Source organism: Diplotaxodon limnothrissa, linkage group LG6 (assembly GCF_057381915.1).
Source record: "Diplotaxodon limnothrissa isolate DT_005_m linkage group LG6, D_limnothrissa_male_GT1.1, whole genome shotgun sequence".
Taxonomy (NCBI): Eukaryota; Metazoa; Chordata; class Actinopteri; order Cichliformes; family Cichlidae; genus Diplotaxodon; species Diplotaxodon limnothrissa.
In genome coordinates this window covers 44,343,576-44,370,328 of record NC_140601.1, presented here as the reverse complement: position 1 = coordinate 44,370,328, position 26,753 = coordinate 44,343,576, and the positions used below count along the sequence as shown (strand labels likewise).

Genomic DNA, 26,753 nt, shown 5'->3' with positions numbered 1-26,753 from the left:
TTACATAGTGGGTGGGATGTAGTGTGTGGCTGTGTGGTGAGGGGACGGGGCAGCAATGTATCCAACAACGTGAGAAGGGTTGGGGGCAGGGCAGTAGAGTCGTGGGGCGTGGCCTCCAGTCGATATTGGCCCCCAGTGGACAGAGGAAGGGAGGCATGGGTGGTAGGAAGAGTGGTGAGGGTGGTGGGCGGGATGTGGAAGAGGAGGTGCAGGGGCTGTAGTCAGGTAGGTGCTTGGGGTTGGAGCTTCATATGGCAGGTGGAGTAGTGGGAGAGGAGGAGGGAGGGGCGACTGATCTGGGTAGAGGAGAGCAGAGGAGGGGGCGGAGCCTGGAGGAGTAGGACTGATGGAGGAGGAGCTTTCCATGGAGACACCTGAGGAGACAAACCACATGCTTATATTTTCAAAGTAAATTCGTTTATAATGCAGAAAATTTGGGTTTTAACGTGGAGGCAGACTAATCATGTGACCTGACCAATGACTAACAGCGCCTGCAATTGGCCCATTGTGCTTCTGTCTTCATTTACACTGCACCTGACTCCAGAATTACTGCATCGCACTTCCTGTCTGTTGCCACGCCTGTTTGCTATGTTCATCCGGTCAAATTTCACCTTAATAACAATACAGTAGTCATTCGGTACAGGAATGTGACAGCTGGATGGTGTAGGGTTCGCCCCACCCTTCCCTCCTCATCACGCCACTCTCACCGTTATGCAGCTGTAAAGCTTCACCAACAGACCTGCTGACCTCCGGCACTTCTACACTGTTTTATTGACAAACACTTCCTGTTTTGGCAGCGTGTGCACTCCAAAGGTAAAGGTGTGTCACTAGTACTGACCGCCGTTGTGTCCCTCTGTCTGTCCATCTGCAGACCTGGAGGATTCTGGGTAGGAGCTGGCGGGCTGATGGGAGATCCGCCCAGTCTCAGAGAACGGCTGGGAGGCAGCTGGGGACGGAAGATGGGACAGATCAAGTCACAGTAAAGGGGGTGGAGCTTAAATTAAAACACCTGAGGGACCATCCATGCTGTAATGACATCACTGCACACATCTTCCTGTTAGTCATGTGTTCCCCACAGTTGCCGCCTACCTGATCGCACTGTTTTATTGTGAAAGGCTTTGCTACGGAAGTGAAGGCTCAGCTAAAAGATGAAACTTGCATCTTTTGTATACAGGTGGAGGAAGTGCAGCACCACCTGCTGGAACCGATCACTCTTACCGTGCAGAGGGGGCTCCTGGCCCAGGTAGGGCGTGTAGGGCTGGTAGGGGTAGGCAGTCTCAGGTGAGGAGGCGGGATACACCTGCTGCTGTTGCTGCCAGCAGCTCTGATGGTACCACTGAGGAGACAGATGGTCACATGACGGTCACATGACAAATTCACAGCATCATGTCATCACCTGAACCTGAAACACCTGCAGAATCATCTATAAACATTCAAAGAACCTGAAGGAAACGTGTGTCTCTTTGAAACGGCAGCCACAGGTTAAAGGAGAGGAACACCAGTCACATGACCTCCACAGGACCCAGGTGATCAGAGTGTCCTTGGAAGATGTTTACCACACCTGCAAGTGACTCAGGTGCACTCAGACTTCTGCTGCTAAAACAGATTTGCCAGTGGAGGAGCTGAGCTAGTTTCAGTCATTATGTCCTGTTTATAGGTCGGAAACCTGCAGTCAGCTGAGACTGAAGGATCACCTGGATGATAACGAAAGGTTTCTCCCACTGAAAACGTCCAGAACAGAATCAACATTCTGTGATGCTCCGTGAGTTCATTCAGGCGTCTCACCTTCACCTGTCAGCGCCGCTTCAAAGACTGCTGTTTACTGTTCAGGTGTCTCTTACCTGGACGCCCAAATTGAAGTAATACTGGAGGACTCTGCAGTCTACACACACACACACACACACACACACATAAATCAAACTGATCCATATGGATACAAACTGTAAACACAAGCTTTTGACTTCTGACCTCTTGGTAAATCACTTCCATTAGGGTCATATGAATAAGGGGGCGGGGCTACCACAGTGCAGAGCGGCTCACCCAACTCATTAACCAACCAGGAAGAAGCAGCTGGGATCGCCATGGCAACTGGAACCAGAAAACGTGTTAGTGTATGGCAACCTACTGAGAACCAATGAGACTGAAAGACTTCGTGTCAGCTAAAGCTCTCAGAGGTGACAGAAGTCCCTCCCCCTGATATTCAGACTTCCTGTTTTAGAGGTGCAGCCAATCAGAGCCAATTAAAGCGGGTTCGGGCCTTAAACAGGGCAGAGCTCTGAGAGAAGTAACTGAGGTGGGCAGTGTTTGCTTACCTGAGCGTGTCTGCGCGTGTGTGGCTGACGGCAGGTGAGCAGCTGCTGGTAGCCGTGATGAGGAAGAGGAGGGTGAGGAGGAAGCGGAAGATGGAGACGAGCAGATGACTGACAGCGGCTTCACTACCTGAAAAATAAACACACACACACACACACACACACACACACACACACACACACACACACACACACACACAGCAGTGAGCGAACACCTGCAGCTCTGCAGGCAGCCACAGGGGGCAGCACATCAGGATTCTGTGATCAAAAGATCTCAATTTCTGTTTTCAGTCACAGCGATTCTGCTCGTACACACAGAACCCGCCAAGCGTTTTCTTTTTTCCCCCTTTAATACAAAATATTTTTATAGAGTATTTATGGATATAGTTTACAAAGAAAGAAAAGACGGACAACAAACTGTTTACAATGAATACAAAACAGAACTTCTCATGTTAGAACATCGTTTTCCTCTCTTATTATTTACCAAACAAGCAACGAAAAGAAAAAAACTACAAGATAACCAAAGCCAGAGGGATTATGATATTAACTAACCCTGTCCACAAGAACCACACAGAAGTTAGCTGCAACATCACTGAGCTTCACATTCCCATTAACAGACAGACATCAGACCACTATGGAGAAGCAAATCCGTTAGTCAGCTGGAACATCCGTAAGTTGAAGTTTAGAGAAGTTTTCCAGAAAGAGACCCCAAATTTTATCGAATGTGCCCTTTTGGTTCTGGATGGAGCAGTGGATCTTTTCCAGACTGAGACATGACATGAGATCAGCAAGCCACCGAACATGGGAGGGCGGGGCAGCGGCCTTCCACCTCTCAAGTCCACCTCATGGACTTGAGAATGGGAGCTGGGGTTACACTGCACAGTTTATTATAGATGCGAGACATTACAGCTTTGCCTGATAGTTGCAAATTAAGGAGCTCGTCCAGTAAGTTAGCAGCTGGAGCTTCTGGAAAATTTGAGAGGTGGGATTGCAAAAAATGTCTGCTTTGTAAAATCTATCTAAAAAAGTGAGTTTTGGGAAGATGTATTTTCCTGCCAGCTGATCGAATGATGATAGTTTATTGTGTATAAAGAGACCTTTAAAGTAAATAATACCTGCTCTAAACCAGACCTGGAACAAGTTGTCCAAAGCTGGGGGAGGAATAGGTGGTTTGAAAGGATGGGGCTTTTAAGTGAAAAATAATTAAGATTGAAATCAGAATCAGAATCAGAATACTTTATTGATCCCTGGGGGAAATTATTTTTTGTTACAGTGCTCCATTTTAAACCAACATTAAGACAAGACAGACAATACGCTAACTAAGAATAGTACAATATATACATATATATACATACATACATACATAAGTCACTTATAAATAAATATTTGGAAAAGAAACATGTGTAGCTATAGCAGCAAACAGTGTGTTAAGTGGATGCGTTGTACAGGGAGATGGCCACAGGCAGGAATGATTTCCTGTGTCGTTCAGTGGTGCTTTTCGGTAATCTCAGTCTCTCACTGAACGAGCTCCTGTGACTGACCAACATGTCATGGAGTGGGTGGGAGGTGTTATCCAACATTGTCTTTATCTTGGACAGCATCCGCCTCTCCGACACCACCTTGAGGGAGTCCAGCTCCATCCCCACAACATTGCTGGCCTTACGGATCAGTTTATTAAGTCTGTTGGCATCTGCGACCCTCAGCCTGCTCCCCCAGCATGCAACAGCATAGAGGATCGCACTGGCCACCACAGACTCATAGAAAATCCTCAGCATTTTCTGGCAGATGTTGAAGGACCTCAGTCGCCTCAAAAAATAGAGACGACTCTGGCCCTTCCTGTAAAGTGCTGTGGTGTTTTTAGCCCAGTCCAGTTTATTGTCAATGTGTACTCCAAGGTATTTATAGTCCTCCACAATGTCCACACTGACCCCCTGGATTGAAACAGGGGTCAAGTGTTTCCTGGTCTTCCTGAAGTCCACGATCAGTTCCTTGGTCTTTGCCACGTTGAGCTGCAGATGATTCTGCTCACACCACGTGACAAAGGAGTCGACCACAGCCCGGTACTCTGTCTCATCATCCCTGCTGATGCATCCAACCACCGCAGAGTCATCAGAAAACTTCTGAAGATGGCAGGTCTCTGTGCAGTGGCTGAAGTCTGTGGTGTAGAGGGTGAAGAGGAAGGGGGAGAGGACAGTCCCCTGTGGTGCCCCTGTGTTGCTAATCACCTTGTCAGACACACACTGTGGGAGACGTACATATTGTGGTCTTCCTGTCAGGTAATCAACAATCCAGGACACCAGAGAAGCATCCACCTGCATCGCTGCTAACTTATCACCCAGGAGGGTCGGCCTGATGGTGTTGAAAGCACTGGAAAAGTCAAAAAACATGACCCTCACAGTGCTCGCCGGCTGGTCCAGATGGGTGTAGACACGATTGAGCAGGTAGATGATGGCGTCCTCTGTTCCGAGACGAGGCTGATAAGCGAACTGAAGGGGATCCAGATGTGGTCTTACTATGGGTCGCAGCTGGTCCAGGATGAGCCTTTCCAGGGTCTTCATGATGTGGGAGGTCAGTGCCACGGGCCTATAATCCTGGGGGCCACTGGGACGAGGCGTCTTTGGTACAGGGACGAGGCATGATGTCTTCCACATCACCGGGACCCTCTGCAGACTCAGACTCAGCATAAACAGTTTATGAAAGACTCCACACAGCTGGGGGGCACAGGCCTTGAGGACGAGGGGACTCACTCCGTCTGGTCCAGCAGACTTGCCTGAGTGAAGTCTCCTCATTTGCATCTCAACCTGGTATTGAGTGAAGGTGATGGGTGGGGGAGGGGTGTCAGGAATCTCACAGGAGGCAACATGTGAAGAGAGAGGCTGGCACAGTGGTGTGGCTCTGGATTCCAGGCTGACTGCAGGTGAGGTTGTGGGGGTGGGAGCAGACACTGTGGTGTCGAATCTATTGAAAAACAGATTCAACTCGTCGGCTCTATTCTCACCTCCCTCAGCTCCCCTGCTGTTGGTTGGCCTGAATCCAGTGATGGTCTTCATGCCCCTCCACACCTCTCTCATGCTGTTCTGCTGGAGTTTCCACTCCAGCTTCCTCCTGTAATTGTCCTTAGCCTCTCTGATCTTGTCCTTTAGTAACACCTGGACCTTCCTCACCTCCTCTTTGTTGCCCCCTCTGAAAGCCCTCTTCTTGTTGTTGAGGAGGGCTTTGATGTCCTTAGTCACCCACGGCTTGTTATTTGGGTAACAATGAACAGTCTGAGCTGGAACAATGCAGTCGGTGCAGAAAGTTATGTAGTCTGTGATACACTCAGTAAGCCCATTGATGTCCTCGGCGTGAGGCTCACAGAGTGTTTCCCAGTCGGTCACCTCGAAACAGCCCTGTAGTTCCGCTATTGCCTCCTCTGACCACCTCCTAACAGTCCTGGTGGTCACAGGTTCCCTCCTCACAATTGGCACATAGCGGGGGGTGAGGTGAATCAGGTTATGATCTGACCTACCAAGTGGGGGGAGGGAGGAGGAGCTGTATGCATCCTTGACGTTAGCATACAGTAAGTCTAAAGTTTTCTCTCCCCTGGTGGGACAGTCCACATATTGTTTGAATGTTGGTAGTGTATTGTCCAGTGATACATGGTTGAAGTCACCCGAGATCACAATAAAGGCACTCGGGTGCTGAGTCTGTAGCCGAGCTATGGCAGAGTGGATAGTGTCACATGCAGCTGTGGGGTTAGCAGAGGGGGGAACATAAACAGCCACCAAGATGACGTGAGAGAATTCCCTGGGTAAATAATACGGCCTGAGTCCAACAGCACACAGTTCAGTGTCCGGGCAACAAATCCTTTCTTTGATTGTTATGTTGGCAGGGTTACACCACCGGTTGTTAACTAAAACAGCAAGCCCACCTCCTTTACGCTTACCGCTAGCGATGCTGTCCCTGTCCGCCCGAACAGTGTGGAAGCCTTCCACGGAAGCATTCTCATCGGGAATGACCTGGTGCAGCCATGATTCGGTGAAACACATCAGGCTACACTCTCGGTACTCCCTCTGACTCCGTACCAGTGCTGAGAGCTCGTCGATTTTACTTGCCAACGATCGCACATTTCCCATCACGATAGACGGCAGACACGGTTTAAACCTCCTCCTCGCTTCGAGCCTCCGCTGTCTCACCGTCACCTTTTTTCTTCTCTTCTGTCCTTGACCTCTGCATCCCCGATGTGTTTTCCTCCAAATTTCAGCTGGTACTTCTGCGGGCACTTCTGCGGGCCTGGCCAGCGAGCCGGCCGGCATCAGGGCGATCAGCTGATCTCTGGAGTAAACAGTCCGTGCGTGTAGGAGATGTGCCGCGGTCCCGTTCCATGATAAAAGTAACAGTTCCACGGCCACCAGAAGAACAAAAGCTCTCTCAATCCACATGATTGAGTAAGAGATAGAAAACGGAGGAAAATACAAGTCAGAAAAAAAAAGAATACGTAAGAAAAAAAGAGCTAAACTAAGAGAAAAGCAGGAGCGACTGTAACAGGCTGCACGCTGGTTGGCGCATGCGCACTAGAAACAGAAATGTCTCCTGAACTGCGCCCAAACCCTGAGGGAGTGCCGAATTATTGGATTAGATGTAAAGTTGTCAATGGATGAAGGAAGAGAAGAACCCAGAAAGAAGGCAAGAGAAAATTCCCTGAGTTGAGCCTGATTCCATTGCCAGCCAGCTGGTGGGGCCCACACCCTCCCCAGACTGGAACCAGTAGGTCAGGGACCGAATGTTGGCAGCCCAATAGTAAAAGCGGAAGTTGGGGAGTGCCAGACCCCCTTCAATCTTAGGTTTCTGTAAATGCACCTTAGCTACTCCAGGTCGTTTACCCTTCCAAATATAAGAGGAGATTCCAGGAGAGTCTAGAGTTGTAAAGAAAGACTTGGGGATGAAGACTGGTAAAGATTGAAATAAGTTGGTCTCAAAGGTACGGTTTAACTTGGTTTAAATCCTACCTCTCAGAGAGGTCGTTCTCTGTTGCTATGGGGCAACACTCCTCGGCTTCTGCCCCTATTTACTGTGGTGTGCCTCGAGGGTCCGTGCTCGGTCCTGCTCTTTGTACATGTTGGGATTAATTTTTAGTAAATACAACATCTCCTTTCACCGTTATGCCGATGATATCCAGATTTATTCACCTCTGAAATCCGATGTGTCTGCTTCTTTGCAACCTCTGTTCAACTGTTTGCATGAAGTTAAATTTTGGTTATCACATAATTTTCTTACATTGAGCGAAAATAAGACCGAAATCATAGTCTTTGGTAGTCACACTCTGCTAGACCGGTTAGCTGATGCCCTTGGCCCTCTTGCTAGCCATCTCTCGCTCACTGTAAGGAACCTCTGAGTGTTCCTGGAGGGCCCTTTTAAACTTCAGAAACACGTCTCCACTGTGGTAAAAACAGCTTTTGCCAGTTGCGTCAGATATCCAAAGCAAAGCCATTACTTCCTTTAAAGGACCTTGAAAAGCTTGTCCACGCATTTATCACATCCAGACTGGACTACTGTAACTGCCTCTACTCGGGCCTCCAACACTCTTCTCTTTACCGGCTTCAGTTAATTCAAAATGCAGCTGCGCGTCTTTTAACAGGTACGAGAATCTATGAACGCATAACTCCAATTTAAGCAAATTACATTGGCTCCCTGTCAAATATCGCATAGATTTTAAAATTCTTTTGTTCACTTTTAAAATTCAGAATAATTTAGCGCCCAGCTATCTCTCTGAACTCCTCCACTTACACAATCCCAACAGAGCACTTAGATCGTCCAATCACAGGCTCCTTGCACAACCTAGGTCTCGAATGAAGTCGAGCGGTGACCGGGCCTTTGCATCCGTGGCACCCAGACTCTGGAATAACCTCCCTGTTCATGTTCGTACTGCCGAGTCGATCCAGTCGTTTAAATCACGTCTTAAAACTTATCTTTTTACTTTGGCCTTTGATTCTAACTCGTTGGCTGTTTTAGCTTGTTGTGTTGTTACCTATTGTTTGTTGTCCTGTTTTATTGTTTGTTTTAATTGTCTCGTGTTTTCACTGACTGTGAAGCACTATGGTCAACACTGTTGTTTTAATATGTGCTCTATAAATACATTTTGATTTGAAGTGTAAGAATTTAGGAAGGATATTCATTTTAATTGAATTAATTCGTCCGACCACAGTTGTGTTCAGGGGTGACCACTGTTGAAGGCTTTGTTTGACATTCTTCAATAGTGTAAAAAAGTCGGCTTTGAGAAGTTGTTTATACTTTCTTGTAATTGTAATACCAGGTAGGTGAACTGCTCCTTGACCACTTTAAAGGGGAAACCCGACAAATCTATTGGAAACGCTTCTTCATTTGATAGACAAAGTTCGCTCTTGGACAGATTTAATTTATAACCACAGACTTGACTGAAACGCATGAGTAGAGACAATATAGACGTTAGGGAAGCATGTGCATTTGAGATAAAAAGCAATAAATCGTCAGCATAGAGAGAGACTGTTCAGTTTGACCTCTTTGTATGCCCTGGACAAGTTTACTGCTTCGAAAAAGCATTGCTAAAGGTTCAGTAGCTAGATCAAATAACAACAGGCTAAGGGGACAGTCCTGACGTGTGCCACGTTTGAGTTTGAATGGTTTTGATTTCTGGCTATTAGTGCAAACAGACGCAACAGGGGACAAGTATAGGCACTTGATCCATGAGATGAAGTTGGGACCGAACCCATATCTTTCCAGCACAGCAAATAAATAGTTCTACTCCACGGCATGAGTTGAAAGAAGTTCAAATTTGGTTTGGAGTTCAATATGTTTCTTGTAAACCTCAGAGTCCTTATTGTATGCATAGTGATGGTCCAAGTGTTTTATTTTATCGGCTAATTCTTGCCTTTCTTTGAAGTTTACCCTCTTTACATTAGCTGTATATGAAATGATCTGCCCTCGGGGATAGGCCTTCATTGAGTCCCAAACTAAAAGGCTAGAAATATTTGGGGAAAGATTGGCGTCTAAAAAGAGCTTAATTTGGTTATTTATAAATTCCAGAAAGGTATTATCAGATAGTAGTGTGGGGTTAAAACGCCAACTCCTGTCTGTTCTAGGTAAGTCAGGCATAGCCAGTCAGAATTAAAGGGGCGTGGTCTGATATAACTATGGCACGGTATTCACAGGCACATGCAATACTAGTCAAGTAGTCTATCCTAGAAAAAGTGTGATGGACGTTAGAGAAAAAGGAATACTCCTTTCAGTCAGATGCAGATATCGCCAGATATCCCTGTTCCCGTATGTAGAAAGAAAGGAATGAATGTGTTTATGTTTTTGAACAAAAACAGGAAATGCACACTCAGACTTTGTCCCGACTGCCGTTAGACCAAAACCAAGAGAAGAAGAGAGCTCGGCGCGTCACAGGAACAGGAAGTGCTCAAAGTCCAAGCACCACCACCTTCAGAGGTTGCGACCTCTGGAGGATGACGTTGGACAGGCGCTTTAGGCCTGCTGTACAGGTTTTTGATTGGACGAACAATGTTTAGAGCCGTTCTCTGTCCAGCTTGTCGCCGCCCACCGAGACGAGGCGGAGCAGAGATGGCAGCTGCAGTCTATGGCGCGGTCGCAACGATATTCTCCTGAAGTCTGAAGCAGGAAGTTGAACTTTCCCGGGTCTGAAACGAGACGCTCAGACTGCGAGGCAGCAGCGCCAACCACTGAGCTACCCTGGCACTGCTGTCACACACGCGATGATGTCACCTTCAAGCTACGCTGCGGGACGTACCTGCTGGCTGTAGCTGAAGTTCACGTCTGATCTCGTGGGAGAGTCAGCCACGCCTCCTTCCTGCTCATCCTTTCAAAATAAAATAAAAACAGACTGATTACAGCTTCATGGGGTCACTGATCACATGACCTCTTCACACGTGCGAATTTCAAACCTGTTTGTATGTGCAACATTATGCTGACCTGCATCACACTAACAGGAGACAGAGGTCAGCTCTTACCTGATTGGTGGAGGTCTCAGTGGCGCTGTAAACTCCGGAGGTCTGGAAACTCTGATCTGAAATAGTGTGAGACGGAGTCACCAACATGGCTGCTGCAGGGAGGCGTGTCACAGCGGGATCACGTTACTCACCCTGTGAACTGTAGATGAAGTCCTCCGTGTACTCGGCTGCATGCGGGAGACACACACACACACACACACACACTTAAAGTCAGTTTCTGATGAGTTTTCACAGTAAAAACCTCTCATTAGACTTTTACTGTGAAAGGTTACTAAGGGGAAGGAAGTGAAAATCTGAAGTGAGCAGTGGCGTCCTCACCCTGGTCCTCCACTGTGCTTATGTCCTCCTGCTCCTCCTCTGACGAGCACACGGGAGTGTTTCTGGGTGGGGGGGCAGGGGAGAGGGGCCCAGAGCCTCTCTGAACTCTATAGGAGGAGCCAGAGGGAGGGGCTGGGGCACCAATGGAGGGGGGAGGAGCCACAGTGGGGCCCTGCATAGGAAACAGTAAAATGTGACCTGAAAATGTTACACCTGAGTCTTCTTCTTCGACAACAAGTCTGTGACCAATCATCAGTCGCCTCACTCAAGGGCCCTTTCTATTGGCTGCCAGCAACAACCAAGAAAAGGCTGTATATAAAAGATAGACATGTTTGTAGGAGTTTAAAACTGCATTCTTGTTAATGGCCTAGAGGGGGCGATAGCTGTGGTCACGTGGAAGTGGAAAAAACCTCAGTCACTCATCTCAGCTCACACACAATAAAATGGAGTCTGACGTCTCAGAGGACAAATATCTGGGACACTCTTAAAGATGTGATGTCGCTGCTTACCTCACCTGTCCTCAGTAATGTAGAATCTGGTTTTTGAGTAACCATCATTTAAACGTGTTTACCATAAACCACGTGAAGCACACGGCCCCTCCCACCTGCCTCAGCGCTCCGTGCACACACGCGCCGCCATCATCGGAGGATTTTTCCCAGCACATACTCACTGGCAGCGGAGGGAAGACGCCGTCGCCGGCGCCATCGAGCTGGTAGTACGAGATGGCTGCGTCCAGATCGGCCGGCTCCTCCACCGCCTCGGGAAAACCAAACTGACACTCTTTGTTCAGAGCCGCTGCCAGCTGACGCCGACTGCGCCTGAAAAAACCACGGAGGAGAAAATAAAAACCCACCGACTGACATCACATCCTCTTTCAGGCCAGAGTGACTTTGTCTGCGATTACAGCACCTCATGTCACATGACTCGATTCATTTTAAAAACAGGAGCTGCTTCAGAGATCAGCTGACCGGTCATTCCTGGTGGTTACATCAGTGTCGTGCGTGTTGGCGTGTCGTGCGTGTTGGCGTGTCGTGCGTGTTGGCGTGTCGTGCGTGTTGGCGTGTCGTGCGTGTTGGCGTGTCGGCGTGTCGTGCGTTTACCGGGACCTGAAGGTGAAGCTCTCGTAGTCCTGATAATACCTGCGACCAGGATGGTAATAGGTCAGCTGAGTACCAATCAGGTGACGGTTCAGGAAACGGGTGGAGCTTCTGACCAGAAACATTTGCGCGCGTGCACACACACACACACACACACACACACACACACACACCTCATTAACATGATATTTTTTACCGATGGTCGGAGCCACTGACATCGATCAGGAAACTAAGGGGGCGGGTCCCACCTTTAGAAAAGTGCATTTAAAACATTTGTGTCTGTGAGTCAAACTGCACAGGTGCATCTCAGGTAAAGTCTCACCTTGAGGCTCCGTAGCGTGGTGTTCGGGCTGGGGGGGGATGGTGATGGTGAGGGGGGGCATAGGGGTCATAGGTCATAGCTCCAGGTGATGGAGGAGGGGGTGGGCGGGGGTGGCCCGCCGGTTGGAAGCGAGGCGGCAGACTCGAGGGGGCGGGGCCTCCATAGGAAGGAGGAGGTGGGATTAGCAGCTCTGTTCCCTTCATCCCACGAGATTTCCTGAAGTAGCGATGGCGGTGATGCCGCTGACCACGAGAGTCCGGGTCTGAGGGAGAGACAGGAAGAGACCGTACAGGAAGTCAGGTGAGTAACACAGGAAAAGGATAAAACAAAACAGGGAGTGGATGGGGAAAAAAAAAAAAGAAGCACCGAGGTCTCCTTTTCTGGAGGGCGCAGCCACATTCCAGGCGGGAACCGGATTCACGGGTTTGAGGTCCGTCAGAGGGACCAGGTGTCTGTGAGGAAAGACACGTGAGTGATGTCACAGCGGCACTGATGGACGTGATCCTGCCGTGTGTGTGTGTGTTACTTCTCGCCCAGTTCCTCGATGAACACCGTGACGGCGGATGAGTGCGTTCCCACTTCCTGGATGAAGGCGTTGTAGTACTTGCCCTTCGGCTCCAGACGCACCTGAAACAAGTTTCATTCCTGATGTCACAAACATGGTGGCTAGGGGGTGGAGCCAAAAATAAAATGCCACCTATCTTATAGTACCACAAATGTTTTTGGAGCTTCATTCATAAGAGTTACAGCCAGTAACCACAGACAGTAACTGTTTTTCAGTGCTTTCCGTGTCTGAACAGCTGATTAAAGTTTGACCTCTGACCCCTCGCTGTAGTGACCTCACCAAAAACTCACAACACGCATACCGAGACGCCTCAGGGGCCCGTTCTTCGTACCTCGCTAAGTAGGTTAGCTGGATTAGATTGTTGACGATTTCGCGTGATCCTGGATCGTTCGGTTCCCCGAAGCTCATCCGGGACTTGCTGTCATAGCAACAGAGCCGTAAGCGTAAACCTGCTCGGGAGCAGGTTTACTTTATGTAAACAGGATTAGATCGCGGCCACGCAGGTATGTCCGCTTCATTTATATGAAAGCAACAGCGATATTCCACCACTGTTTCACCATAAATAAATATTATCAATGTAACTAAAGATAATGCAGCACTTGATCCTTTTATTGATGTCACACAGATACATACAGGTCATTTCCTAAAAAAAGGGAAATGTACTATTAACATTCTATCACATGTATGTGATTATTACAGATGTAAGTCATATTTTAGAGTAGTAATAGTAAATTACTTCATGTAATCAAGATGAGAGACCACGGCTATAAAAGCGAAGGTGGATTTGGGAAGCCTGTCGCAGCCATGTCCTGTCCGTATACGCGAGCAGCCCATTGCGGAAGGTGCAAGATTGATAAGGAGAGTTTACAGAATTCAGCGTATATTGCGGGACAGACAGGATCCTTTAGCTCAGCGCGACAGTGTGCTCATAGAGAGATATCGATTTTCCCGTGAGGGTATTATTTACTTAACCAACTTGTTGACGAGGGGGTGCAGGACCACCACCTGTCTTTTTTTGCTCTGCCCTTTTCTTGGTTGCTGTTATGAACAAACAGAGTATTCCAGGGTCTCTTTCCAAGAGACTCAAAGCAATACAAGTGATAAATATTACCATTCTGTAGAATATTCTTATATTTCACTTTTACTTGTTCCCATGTTCTAGTGGGTCCTGTTGTGGCTCTAATGTGAAAGGGGATATAATATAACATAATGTAATATAATATAATGTAATATAATATTGGATAATATCGTGTCATATGATAGATCTACCCTACCGCCTACTGGTGTTGGCCAGAGGGGCCGATGGCGCGATATGGCAGCCTGGCTTCTGTCAGTCTGCCCCAGGGCAGCTGTGGCTACACCTGTAGCTGCCTCCACCAGTGTGTGAATGTGAGAGTGAATGAATAGTGGCATTGTAAAGCGCTTTGGGTGCCTTGGAAAGCGCTATATGAACCCACTCCATTATTATTATTATTATTATTATTATTATTGTTATTATTAAATCACTTACGAGTTTGATTTGTCAGCAACTTTCTGCCAGCCCTCTCTCCTTGCTTTTGCAGCCTTTGCAGTGTTCCCTTGTGTTTTAATTAAACTCTGAAACTCCTGAAATCCCTCAATGAAGAGTTCTTGCTCTGCTGCTGGAAAATACCGAGCGCGCTCCTTCGACATTTTTGCCGACCAATCAGCGGGTTGCCGATCAATGTTTCTACTATCGATGCGTAGCCCCTTTTACGACACCCAGTGATCTCACATTACTTCATCCAGCTGTACTAATCGTCAACAACAGGTGTGTTCGGAGAACCGGATTAGCGAGCTCACGGTTAGCGCGATGGTTTGGTCTTGGATGTGTCATTTGATCTTGGATGTAGTAAGCGAGGTACGAAGAACGGGCCCCAGGTCACGAAACCCAGAGTCCCCTTGATGTTTACGTGCTTGATAATTACATTCTCCAAAACTACTTCCTCCAAATGTTTCAGCATAAAAGCCTCTTTTAGAAGTGAAGTTCTCCTGTGTAGTGAAATGCTGACAGCTTTTAATTTGAAAGGAATACAGGAAGTGTCAAGAGTTTGTAAAGGAGAGTGAGCCTAGATGCACTGGTGGATTATTTTATTGCAGGTGAGGTCAAAGGTCAGAGAGCGGTTCCTTTTTTTCTTGTCATGTAAAATGTTGACAGAGCTTTGACGAGGACGTCCGTCTCTGCACATCGATATAAATCAGAATAAAAATAATAATAATTCACCATGTCATAAACAGCGCCAGCCTTATTAAGCATCACTGGGCACTCTCCCTTTGTATCCTGTAGCATCTAGATAACCTGCCGGCTGTGAGGTCAGAGCCTGAGGCGGTTTGGTGTGAATGAACTCTGACCTCTGTGTCTGAACCTTGTTCACATCCGCGTTATAAAGTTTTCAGTAATACAGTCTTCTTACCTGACACTTGTCTCCCAGGAAGTACTGCCTCCCTGCAAACACCATGTAGTCCGTCTTCTGCATCTCTGTCACAGTGATCAGATTAGACCGTCACAGGAAGTAATCAGATTACACAGCTGTCAGTTGTACAGTGTCCAGCTTCAGTTCACCAGCATTACTTTATCCTGACGCTGGTCTGGATTAGTTAAACCTGCGTTACCTTTGCAGGTGTCCTGCCACACATCGAACTCCAGGTTTCTGTAAACGTCCCCGTCCAGAGACTTCATCACCTTGTAGGGCAGAGACAGTCTGGAGGGAGGCGGAGCTTCTGCAGGAGGCTGAACAACAAAAACATTACATCAGCTGCAGTTCCTGATGTCCAGCAGAGGCAGCAGTGAGTCAGTCCCATAAACTTCCATGTTTGCTGACTGCTAGCTTCACCTGACCAATAATATGGCTGCTGTGAGGTTACTGTACCAACAGATCATCCAAGAAGGCGGAGCTCCAGTTTAATGAGTGAAATTCAACAGTTATGATTGGATGCCACTGACTTGCACGTCACGGATTCTTCTGGCATCATTTGGCTCTTTGCATTTTTACCTTTCTTACTTCACCAATGACGAGTTCACGTGTTCCAGGTCCTGCTGATGGCGTCCTACGACTCTGAACAAACTCAGGCTGAAACTAGACATTAAAAGCTGCAGAGCAGAGGTCGTCAATGCAGAGCCTCAGGCGTGAAGCAGGAAGTAGAGCGTGTTTCTAAAGACCCTGGTGGCTCCTCTGAACGTTCTGGAGGATTCGGCACTGTGGTTGTTTTTTAAGTTTCATTTTTCTTTAAGTTTTTGGTACTTTTGTTGCTGTTAGTGTTGTTATCCACGAATGCTCGGGCGATCGAATCGGCATCTATCAGCATTCCTACCTTTGAGTCGTCCGTCACAGCTCGTGGTTTCTCCTCGATGGGTCCGCCTGGCTCCGCCTCCTCACTGCAGAGCACAAACAAATGGGCCCTCAGTTCTGATGTTTCCATGACGATGGCTGCTTCATCAGTTTCTGATTTCGTCTGTCACCGTTGCCCTGGTTACCATGATTCCAGGTCAGAGCTGCTCTGCCGCAACGTCCTCAGGTGTGTATGTGTTTACCTGTGCCCGCGGTCCTCAGGTGTGTCATATCCAAGGTCAACATCACTGCACATGGATGGACTGTTTCTATAGCGACGACCTCCGACCCTGAAGGCCTCCATGGCCTGGCAGAGCTCCGCCTCCTCAAAGCCAAATACCTGAGTGTAAAGCAGCTCATACAGAAGAGCTACACACACACACACACACACACTGAGTGCAGAGGAACTATAGACTTTCTGTGTTCGGCCAATCAGATAGCAGCACTCACACTGACAGAGGGCGGCAGAGGCGGGGTAACTCCTTGGGTAAACAATGTCATAGTGACCATTGATGGAGCAGCACAGCGTCACCTCGGCAACACAAAAGACTGACAGTCAGCACCAGCCAATTACCTCACAGACCTCAGGGTCACGTGACCTTACCTTGTCCACAAAGTCGTCCTCCGAGATGATGGTGGCTGGTTTCCCCGGGTAACGGTAGATCAGGAAGCAGCGCCTGCACACATGGAGTCATGTGACTCAGAGTCGTACTGAACCAGAGCGATAAGGGACGCCTCATTTATGATGTCATCACGCCACAGACTCAAACTGATACTGACATATTCACGGGTGCACATAAGTGGTCCGCAGGTGCACATTTGCTGTCAAAATAAAAGACACGCACCAGATAAGAAGTTGCAACGCGCGTTTGCGTCCATACAAAAGGCAGTGTCTTTGTCCGCTTGAGCAGGATTTTCACAGCACATTCTGCAACACATCAGTCTTTATTTATAAAGCACTTTTCATACAAAAATGTAGCACAAAGTGCTTTACATGGTTAAAAGCAGCCCACCCTACCACTCACTCCCCACACTCTCATTAACATGAACGATCATGGATACACACACACACACACACACACACACACACATAAAAAGTAAAATTGGGCTGGGCACACATGAGCCAGGTGAGGAAACACTATCACAGGGAGCCGGTCACAGACCGCAGCTTCCAGGCCGGGCACACGGCAGGAGGGAGGCAAAGGAGCCCCCCAGCCAGGCTGAGAGGACCCACAGAGCCCCAGCAGCCCCGGTGCAGAGAGCCCCCTCTGAGGAAACACTGGAGATATGACCTAATAAGAGTATATGCAGAATAAAAAGATAAAATAAATAAGAATGGGATACAGTATAAATATAAATAGAGTAAGAAGATAAAAAACAAATAAGAATAAAATCAATAAATATTAGGTAAAACCTAAATTAACAATATAAATAGAATAACAGGATAGAATAAATAAGCATAAAATAAATAAATGTTAGGTGAAAGCTAAATTAAAAAGGTGGGTCTTGAGCCTGTTCTTAAAAACATGTACGTTCTCTGCGGCCCTGAGCTCCTCCGGCAGGCTGTTCCACAGACGAGGACCATACCACTGAAAAGCTGCCTCTCCGTGAGTATGTGTCCTGACTTTAGGGACAATCAAAAGGCCAGTACCAGAGGACCTCAGGGTCCGCGAGGGTTCATATGGTAAAAGCAGATCTGAGAGATAAGAAGGCCCAAGACCATTAAGACATTTAAAAACCAATAAAAGAACTTTAAAATCGATCCTGAAACACACGGGGAGCCAGTGCAGCGATTCTAAAACCGGTGTAATGTGGGCCCGCCCTCTGGTCTTCATCAGCACACGAGCTGCAGAGTTTTGCAAAAGTTGTAAAGGTGAAATATTCTTCTTAGGAAGACCAGAGAGCAGGGCATTACAGTAATCAATGCGACTGGTAATAAAAGCATGCATCAGCATCTCCGTGTTGGCCCGAGAGAGAATAGGGCGGACTCTGGCTATATTTTTTAGATGATAAAATCCAGTTTTAAAAGAACAGCGTGGTCTACTGTATCAAAGGCTGCGCTTAGATCCAGTAGCACCAGGACTGAGAGCTTTTGGGCGTCCCAGTTACATCTAAGATCATTTAAAACCTTTAGGAGAGCCGTCTCTGTGCTGTGGTTCACCCTAAATCCAGACTGGAATATCTCCAGGATCTGTCATTGAGAAAATCAGTAATCTGAGTAAAAACAAGTTTTTCTAAAATTTTACTTAAAAATGGTGAGTTGGATACAGGTCTGTAGTTATTAAAATCATTACAGTCCAAATTGCTCTTCTTCAGAAGGGGCCTCACCACCGCCGTTTTAAAGGCAGCAGGGAAGACACCCAACTGAAGAGAGCAGTTCATCATGTATAAAAGCTCAGCCTCAAAAAATCCATAAAGTGTTTTAAAGAGTGAAGAAGGGATTGGATCTAAAAGACATGTGGTGGGTCTCACTGTGGAGAAAACTTTCTGAAGGTTCTCAGCATTAACCAGGACAAAGCTGTCCAGTGTCTCCTCAGGTACAATCGAGCCATCAGATGTGTTTACAAACATATCGCGATTAGATAAAACATCAGATCTGATGGCGCTGACGTTTCCCCTGAAGTGGTCTGCAAACTGCTCACAGAGCGAGTCTGTGGGGGTTCTTTGGGAGCTGTTAAAATCAGGGTTAAATAAATGATCTATGGTGGAAAAGAGGACCTTGGGATTATTTTTGTTATTACTGATTATTTTGGCAAAGTATGAATTTCTTGAGTTCCTTAGTGTATTATTGTACATTTTAAGTTGCTCGCAAAGTATTTGATGGTTGATTGCATTTTTATTTTTCCTCCACCTCCTTTCTGTGTGTTCACCATTGGTTTGAAGCCAGCTCACCTCCTGCAACCACCCTTCCGAGAATACGCGCTTCTTTTGCGGTTCGGACTCCTGACATTTCTTTGGAGGTGGAGGAACACCAAAGCGGCTTGCTTCTTCGACACCTAGTTCTAAACAAATGTCTGTCCTCCTCCAGAGAATCTTATGGACGCGCGTTGCAACTTCTTATCTGGTGCGTGTTTTTTATTTTGACAACAAATGCACACCTGCGGACCACTTATCTGCAACCCTGGATATGTTCCTATTACTGCCAGCAGTAAATGTGTTTGCCCTGCACAGCGCCCCCTACAGTGGCCCCTTAGTGCCAATCCCCAGTCCTGTTTAAGCAGGTTTTTCCTCACACGTCTATAACATGTTCACTTTTCACCTGCACCTCCTCACTGAGAAGCAGAGATGGTCAAGTGTGTTTCAAATGCTTTAATTTAAACATCATGAAGCGCAAAACAGTTTAAACCAATCTAAACCTCTTTACAGTGTGAAGCTCCACCCCTCGGAGTGAATCACCTAAGGGTTGTGGCTACGGACAAAGTTCAATACGTGTTAGCCGTTTCTCTGCTTTAGCTCCATCAACAAATCTTAGCACTCGAGTCAGAGATAACGGGATCCCCACGCTGAATATGAACTCTGCTTCAGTAAAAACAGGCGTTTCACAGGTCATGTGACTCTTCTACTACACAGAATTAGGGCTGCTCGATTATGGCAAAAATGATAATCACGATTATTTTCACTGAAATTGAGATCTCGATTATTTGACGATATTTATTTAACCCTTTAAGACCTACTATAGAACCAAGTCTGCCAGAGCTTATATTATATTTTTACAGTCTGTAGTGCCATTTGTGGGAGCATTTCAAGTTGCTATACAACTGTTATAGCCCATATTTTAATAATATGTCTGCATTAAGTCCATAGTAACTACATTAATTGCAAAAAAGTGCAATAAACTACAAAAAAATTGAAAATCGCTTTTGTTTTGTTTACATATATTTCTACTTGGAGAAATTTAAGAGGTTTATCCCTCAAAACTTTAAATACAATAAAGTTGCAAAAATAGTTTACAACAACAGGAAATTTATTTTGAGTGTCTTCATAGTTTTATTTTGGAGATACAGCAATTTTTATATACTGCAGGAAAAACAAAAAACAATCCTATGATGCAAATTTGCAAAGAAAACAGCAGGTGCATCAAAATAAACTATTTCCAGCAGTGCAATCTGAGTTCTAAGCATCCCAGAAACTATTCAGAAAAGTCAAACATGACCAGTATAGGCTTTTAAGGCCTACCATTAAAAAAAACTACAATTTCCGCGAAAATGACGTCACTTCCGGTTTCGGGGAGGAAATGGCGGACATGTGATAGTTCGCGCTGACGTCTGTTTCACTGTGGGAAGTGTTACGAACAGCTGATCGGATTGGCAAAGCCTGTTTCTGTAATATTATGTTTTTGTTCCTGCAAGCGCTTTTAATGCAATTTTTGCAAAGCTTTATGTGGAAGGAAACCGTGACCGAGGACAAGCTGATGGCATAAGATGTAAGTACAACTCCTCCGGTTTCATATGCAAAACAAATTATTGCGCTAGCTTACACGGTTCAGGTTCTACAGGGATTTAAAAATAGTTACACAAAACGGAGCGTGCTGCTCTGACCGGCTTTAAAGGGTTAACAATGACTTTAAAAAATAATATAAAATAGTGTGCAACACCACTGAAGTTTTTTTTAACCTCTCTTTTCAACCAACAGCAGTCACTCTCCTCTCCAAATAACTTCTGCTTAGCTTTCCGAGCTTCCTCTTAATTAGCGGTCTCCAACCATTTTTGCGCCACGGACCGGTTTATGCCCGACAATATTTTCACGGACCGGCCTTTGAGGTGTCGCGGATAAATGAGGGAGGGGCTAATAATCGGCTCAGTCATTTTTAATGATCGTTGAAAGCCCAGATCGTAATCGTGATTAAAATTCGATTAATTGAGCAGCCCTACACAGAATGATCCCTGTGAGTGTCGTCTGCTCCGATCAACGACGTAGGAGATGATGATGATGATGATAACACAACGGTAAATAATCTGAGAGATGATGAACCTGCAACCTGAATAGCTATTGAGCAACTACCATAATCATCCCACAGATGTAATATTATCTACAGCTACTCTTAGTACCATTGATGTTCATTTAGACTCTTTTTCTCCAATTGATCTTTCTGAGTAAAAGTCATCTGTTCACACAGCTCTTTGCTAACTACAGGCCAATCTCCAACCAGGCTGTAGGTATTACAGGTACTGCGCTGCAGTGGTTTGTATCATATCTATCTAATAGACTCCAGTTTGTGCATGTAAATGGAGAGTCCTCTTCACACACTGAGGTTAATTATGGAGTTCCACAGGGTTCAGTGCTAGGACCAATTCTGTTTACATTATACATGCTTCCCTTAGGCAGCATCATTAGAAGACATAGCATACATTTACACTGCTATGCTGATGACACCCAGCTCTATCTGTCCATGAAGCCAGATAACACACACCAATGAGTTAAACTGCAGGAATGTCTTAAAGACATAAAGACCTGGATGGCCGCTAACTTTCTGCTTCTTAATTCAGATCAAACTGAGGTTATTGTACTCGGCCCTGAAAATCTTAGAAATATGGTCTCTAAGCAGATTCTTCCTCTGGATGGCATTACCTTGGCCTCCAGTAACACTGTGAGGAACCTTGGAGTCATTTGGAGCAGATTTCTCCTGTTTTGGCTTCCTGTTAAATCCAGAATTCAAAATCCTGCTCCTCACATACAAGGTCTTAAATAATCAGGCTCCATCTTATCTTAATAACCTTGTTGTTGCGACTTTCATCCGTAAATAAAGCCGCGGCCGGCTGAGTTGGTTGTGTCCCTGTGACGCGCCTCCAATAATCCATAATGAGTCGTACTTGTACTTTGCGCATTTATTTTAAGAACAAAACAAAAACAAACATTTGCGCTTTCAATCAATTTACAACTAGCGCATGGATTAACTGGTGTGCCAAAAAATGACGGTCAACAGAAAAGTTTGCCCACAAACCACTCACCCAACACACCTGCTGCGAACACCGACATCAGGTAAATAGACTGTGACCACACCCACATACCATCACCTGAGACGCAGGTAAAACTATACACCTGTGCCACCAAAACAAAAAGGAAAAACATAAACATTGACTTTGGCTCTTACACTTGTAGTACCATATCACCCTATTAGAGCGCTTCGCTCTCACACTGCAGGTCTACTTGTTGTTCCTAGAGTATTTAAAGGTTTCTGATCACAATTAGGGCTGGGTATCGTCACTGATTTCTAGAATCGATTTGATTCCGATTTACAAGGTCCCGAATCGAATCGATTCGATTCGAATCTGGGAAATTTTGCCTCAGACAGTCAGAAATATTATAATTCAGATCTGTACATTAACATATTTTTGTATCTATATAAAGGAAGCTGACACTCGCAAGACTTTATCAAAGGTGTGAGCATCACAGCAGAGGCCTTTGTGTCAAAGTAGCTGAAGATAAAACAGAAAAACATGAAGGAGATTTTCCTGGCCTGGGATTTTATAAAAAATATTCTGCAGTAGATCAAAAACGAAAGAAAACCATTAATCAACATATGAACATTACCTCTGAGTTACAGCGGTTTTATTAGAGACACAGCGTTTTGCATTTTGCATAATTTTAGAAAGTTTAAATTTGTTCAGTAACCTGTTGAACGGCAGAAATGAGGTTTTCTCTTCGGAAGTAGGTAAAAGGGAAAAAAACAGCGGCCGACAGGCTGTGAACAACGGCAGCCTTGTGCGTAACAAGCAAGCGAATAATGAAGAAAACAGATTTTTAAACGGGAAACTGTTCTTGAAATATACTGAGAGATAAAACTAACAGCTCTAGAATCAGCGCAAAAAGGACGTAAACACAAAGCGCGGACCCGCCGAAACATCAGAATCAGCTCGTCGATTTTAATCGATGAATCGATTATCAAAACCCACCCCTAATCACAACCTGGTGCTCCTTGTCCCTGTGTATGAGCCCTTAGTGCGCAGGGAGCCACCACCACAGTCCAGAGATGGACGGAGGAGAGCGAGGAGGCTCTTAAGGACTGTTTTAAATCTACTGTGTGGGAGGTGACCTGTGACGACCACGGAGAGGACATCGACAGCCTTGTGACCTGCATTACTGACTATATTAACTTCTGTGTGGATAACGCCGCACCCAACAGGACTGTGCGGAGTTTCTCCAACAACAAACTGTGGATTACCGCAGAAATGAAAGCCGTCCTTAAGCAGAAGAGGAGGGCCTTCAAATCCAGGGACAAAGAGGAGTTGAAAAGGGTGCAGAGAGAGCTGAGGGGACTGATAAGGAATGGGAAGGAGAGCTACAGGCAGAAGATGGAGAACCAGCTTCAACAAAACAACGTTGGTGAAGTCTGGAGAGGCCTCAGAACCATCTCGGGCCACAAACAGCAGAACTCTCTGCCTGGGAGGGATGTGAGGTGGGCAAATGAACTGAATCATTTCTTCAACAGATTTGACTCAGCCATGAGGCAGTCTGCAACATCGGCTGCAGACTCACCCACCCCCACTGCTGCTGTTCCACCTCAGACACTTCACACCTCCTCTATTCACCCTGCTCACTCCCCCCCACCCCCAACAACAGCATCCAATACACACTCAACACAAGGCTCCAGCCTGTCTCTCTCAACCACCCAGGTTAGGGGGGAACTGAGGAGGATTAAAGCCAAGAAGGCAGCGGGCCCAGATGGCATCAGCTCGAGGGTCGTCAGGTCCTGCGCAGACCAACTGTGTGGGGTGATGGAGCACCTCTTCAACCTGAGCCTGAGGTTGGGAAGAGTCCCACAGCTCTGGAAAACCTGTGTTGTACCAGTGCCAAAGACTTCACGCCCCAAGGACCTCAACAGCTACAGGCTGGAGGCTCTCACATCCCACCTGATGAAGACCCTGGAGCGGTTGGTCCTGGCTCAGCTTCGGCGCCTAATAAGCTCATCACTGGACCCACTTCAGTTTGCCTACCAGCCTGGCATTGGAGCGGATGATGCCGTCATTCACCTCATGCATCGTTCCCTCGCTCACCTGGAGACCGCTGGAAGCACTGTGAGAATCATGTTCTTTGATTTCTCCAGTGCCTTCAACACTATTCTTCCCTCGGTTCTAAAGAACAAGCTGGAGAACTCTGGAGTGGACCATCACCTCACTACCTGGATCCTGGACTACCTCACCGACCGACCACAGTATGTGAGGACTCAGGGCTGTGTGTCGGGCAGGGTCGTCTGCAGTACGGGGGCCCCACGGGGAACGGTTCTGGCTCCGTTCCTCTTCACCATCTACACTGCAGACTTCCCCCACAATTCCACCCAGTGCTTCCTGCAGAAGTTCTCTGATGACTCTGCAATAGTCGGCCTCATCACTGATGGGGACGACAAGGAGTATAGAGGACTGACTCAAGACTTTGTGGACTGGTGCCAGCTGAACTACCTCCAGATCAACACCAGTAAAACCAAGGAACTGGTGGTAGACTTCCACAGGCACAAGCATCCTCCACTGCAACCACTGAACATCCAAGGTATGGACATCGAGGCTGTGGACAGCTACAGGTACCTTGGTGTTCATCTGAACAACAGACTGGACTGGACTCATAACTCAGACACCCTCTACAGGAAAGGGCAGAGCAGGCTGTACCTGCTGTATTTTTACTCAGTTGTATATAGCATTTGTATTCTATTTTTATCCTATTGTATATTTTATTCTATTTTATTCTGTACAGTTGTGTACAGTATCTTATTCTATTCCAGTGTTCTCTAATTTTTGCTATATAACTTTGCACTGTCCACTTTCTGCTGTAACAAAACATATTAGTCCCACACGTGGGAAATTAAGGTTATCTTATCTTAAAAGTAGAATGGGAGGCAGAGCCTTCAGTTTTCAGGCCCCTCTTCTGTGGAACCAGCTTCCAGTTTGGATTCAGGAGACAGACACTATCTCTACTTTCAAGATCAGGCTTCAAACTCCTCCCTTAGTTATGCTGCAACAGGTGTAGCCTGCCGGGGATTCCCATGATGCACTGGGTGTTTCTTCTTCACTCACTATGTGTTAACAGACCTCTCTGCATTGAATCATATCTGTTATTAACCTCTGTCTCTCTTCCACAGCATGTCTTTATCCTGTCTTCCTTCTCTCACCCCAACCAATCACAGCAGATGGCCCCGCCCCTCCCTGAGCCTGGTTCTGCCGGAGGTTTCTTCCTGTTAAAAGGGAGTTTTTCCTTCCCACTGTCGCCAAAGTGCTTGCTTGTTGTGATTTGGCGTTATATAAATAAAATTGTATTGTGATTTAGGATGGTATAAAACAAAAAAAGAAACAAAAGGAAAATTCTGGTTTGGTAGCCACACCCCTCAGGTCAGCTGGTTTCGAAACACGCCGTGACTGCTTTGAGGTCATCGAAGAAAACACAGCATACCTGCATCACTCACCTGTACAGCTGAGACAGAGCCTTGATCTCCACCTGACCCACCGTCTCCTGAAAACACACACAGGTTAACACACTGCCTGCAGGTGAACAGCTGACTGAAGGTCAAAGGTCAGAGATATTCACCTTTGGATCCTCCAGACGTTCCAGGTATTTCTCAAACGAGCCTTCAACAAACTGCAGAGGACAGAAAACACAGCACAATGAAGTAACTGAGTATTTCTCTCATACTCAGAATACTCTGAACTCACCGGCTCAAAGTTGCATCTATTGGCTCTCATGAAGTTAGCGCAGTCCTGACGGATCTTCTGATGGTAATTCTGAGAGAAATACAACTACACACACACACACACACACACACACACACACACACGAGAACAGTTTTTCTGAGGTTAGCCTCGCGGGTCGCCATCACGCTGACGCACACACCCAGAAACCACTCCGAGATGACAAACAGCCGTCACTAACAGTCAGGGGGACGAGTTAGGGACAACCTCAGACTGCTGAGCAGCAAAGCTCAGGTGAGCTCAGGTGTGTCGCTCCTGGGGAACCTGCCAAACGCCTCAGCGGGAAGGAAACAGGAAGTTGCACCTCTAACAAAACACAAGAGTGACAATCTCTTCCTGCAGGAGAAAAGTAATCCACTACACTCCCATTGAGGTAAGAGTCACAGGTAATGGATTACTCAGAGTAACAAGCGAAGCTGATGGGAGGAGCTTCACACAGACATCTGAGGACAGGTGAAACCTCTGAGGAGTCCACAGGTCACTGACACGTGTTAGTGTTGCTGTCCCTCCTCATGAGCTCGCTGCCTCCTGGTTCTGGTTCGGCCCACACTCTCCGCAGACCTGCTTTGTGCGGCGGAATGAAACTGTGTGCACTGACGTCTGTGACCTTTGACCTCGCCCAGTTTGACCCAGAGTTTAAACAAAGTTCCCTCACACCGTAACTGTACTCGGTACGCCTCCCTCCCGCCACCCAGCTCACCTGCTCGGACACGGCCCGGAACAGGCTGGACGCATCGCGTGCCACCATCTTCCGGTACAGGCCGAGGCTGCACAGGTACTCGTCCATGTTCACGAAGTACTTCTTCAGGCCTTTCTGCATCGCGCCGCCACTCCGTCACCTGCACACGGACTGAACGCGAGCCCGCGAGCTCAGGTGGGATTAATCAGGTCTGATGGGCGCGCGGAGCCTCGCGGTGCTGCTGAGGCCTTCGCGGACCGGCCCGGGCTCGGAAATACCAGCGCTGCTTTTTGTTTAACGTCATGTTTGTGTTATTATGTGACTGGTTGCTGATGTTTTACTTGTGTTTATAACACGGAGCGACGTGTCAGTGAGATTCACGCGGGGACAGCGGCTTCCAGGCCGAGGACAAGAGGCGTAAACAATGAAACAGCAGAAACGCGCTGCTGCGTGACTT

At 46.9% G+C, this 26,753-nt stretch overlaps 1 protein-coding gene across 1 annotated transcript; it reads right to left on the bottom strand.

Annotated features, from left to right (window-relative positions):
• Positions 1-26,437, bottom strand: alg13 (ALG13 UDP-N-acetylglucosaminyltransferase subunit). Its single transcript, XM_085356513.1, has 25 exons — positions 26,318-26,437; positions 25,582-25,665; positions 25,457-25,507; positions 25,335-25,381; positions 16,548-16,620; positions 16,394-16,475; positions 16,147-16,312; positions 15,927-15,990; positions 15,228-15,345; positions 15,029-15,093; positions 12,558-12,658; positions 12,398-12,483; positions 12,032-12,293; positions 11,713-11,820; positions 11,283-11,430; positions 10,613-10,784; positions 10,426-10,461; positions 10,295-10,350; positions 10,075-10,143; positions 2,313-2,439; positions 1,969-2,088; positions 1,842-1,882; positions 1,219-1,336; positions 839-946; positions 1-374 (listed from the first exon to the last, which is right to left on the bottom strand). Exons 1-25 carry the CDS (start codon positions 26,435-26,437, stop codon positions 1-3), a joined length of 2,796 nt encoding a protein of 931 aa, XP_085212639.1.
• Between the last annotated feature and the right edge of the window lie 316 nt (positions 26,438-26,753).

Excerpts from the sequence above, each read along its gene's own strand:
- alg13 (XM_085356513.1), bottom strand. The coding sequence starts at position 26,437 with ATGCAGAAAGGCCTGAAGAAGTACTTCGTGAACATGGACGAGTACCTG. Across the intron at positions 2,440-10,074 it reads ACTTCAGCTACAGCCAGCAG|GTAGTGAAGCCGCTGTCAGT; the intron begins GTACGTCCCGCA and ends TTTATTTTTCAG. Across the intron at positions 1,883-1,968 it reads TGGAAGTGATTTACCAAGAG|ACTGCAGAGTCCTCCAGTAT; the intron begins GTCAGAAGTCAA and ends GTGTGTGTGTAG.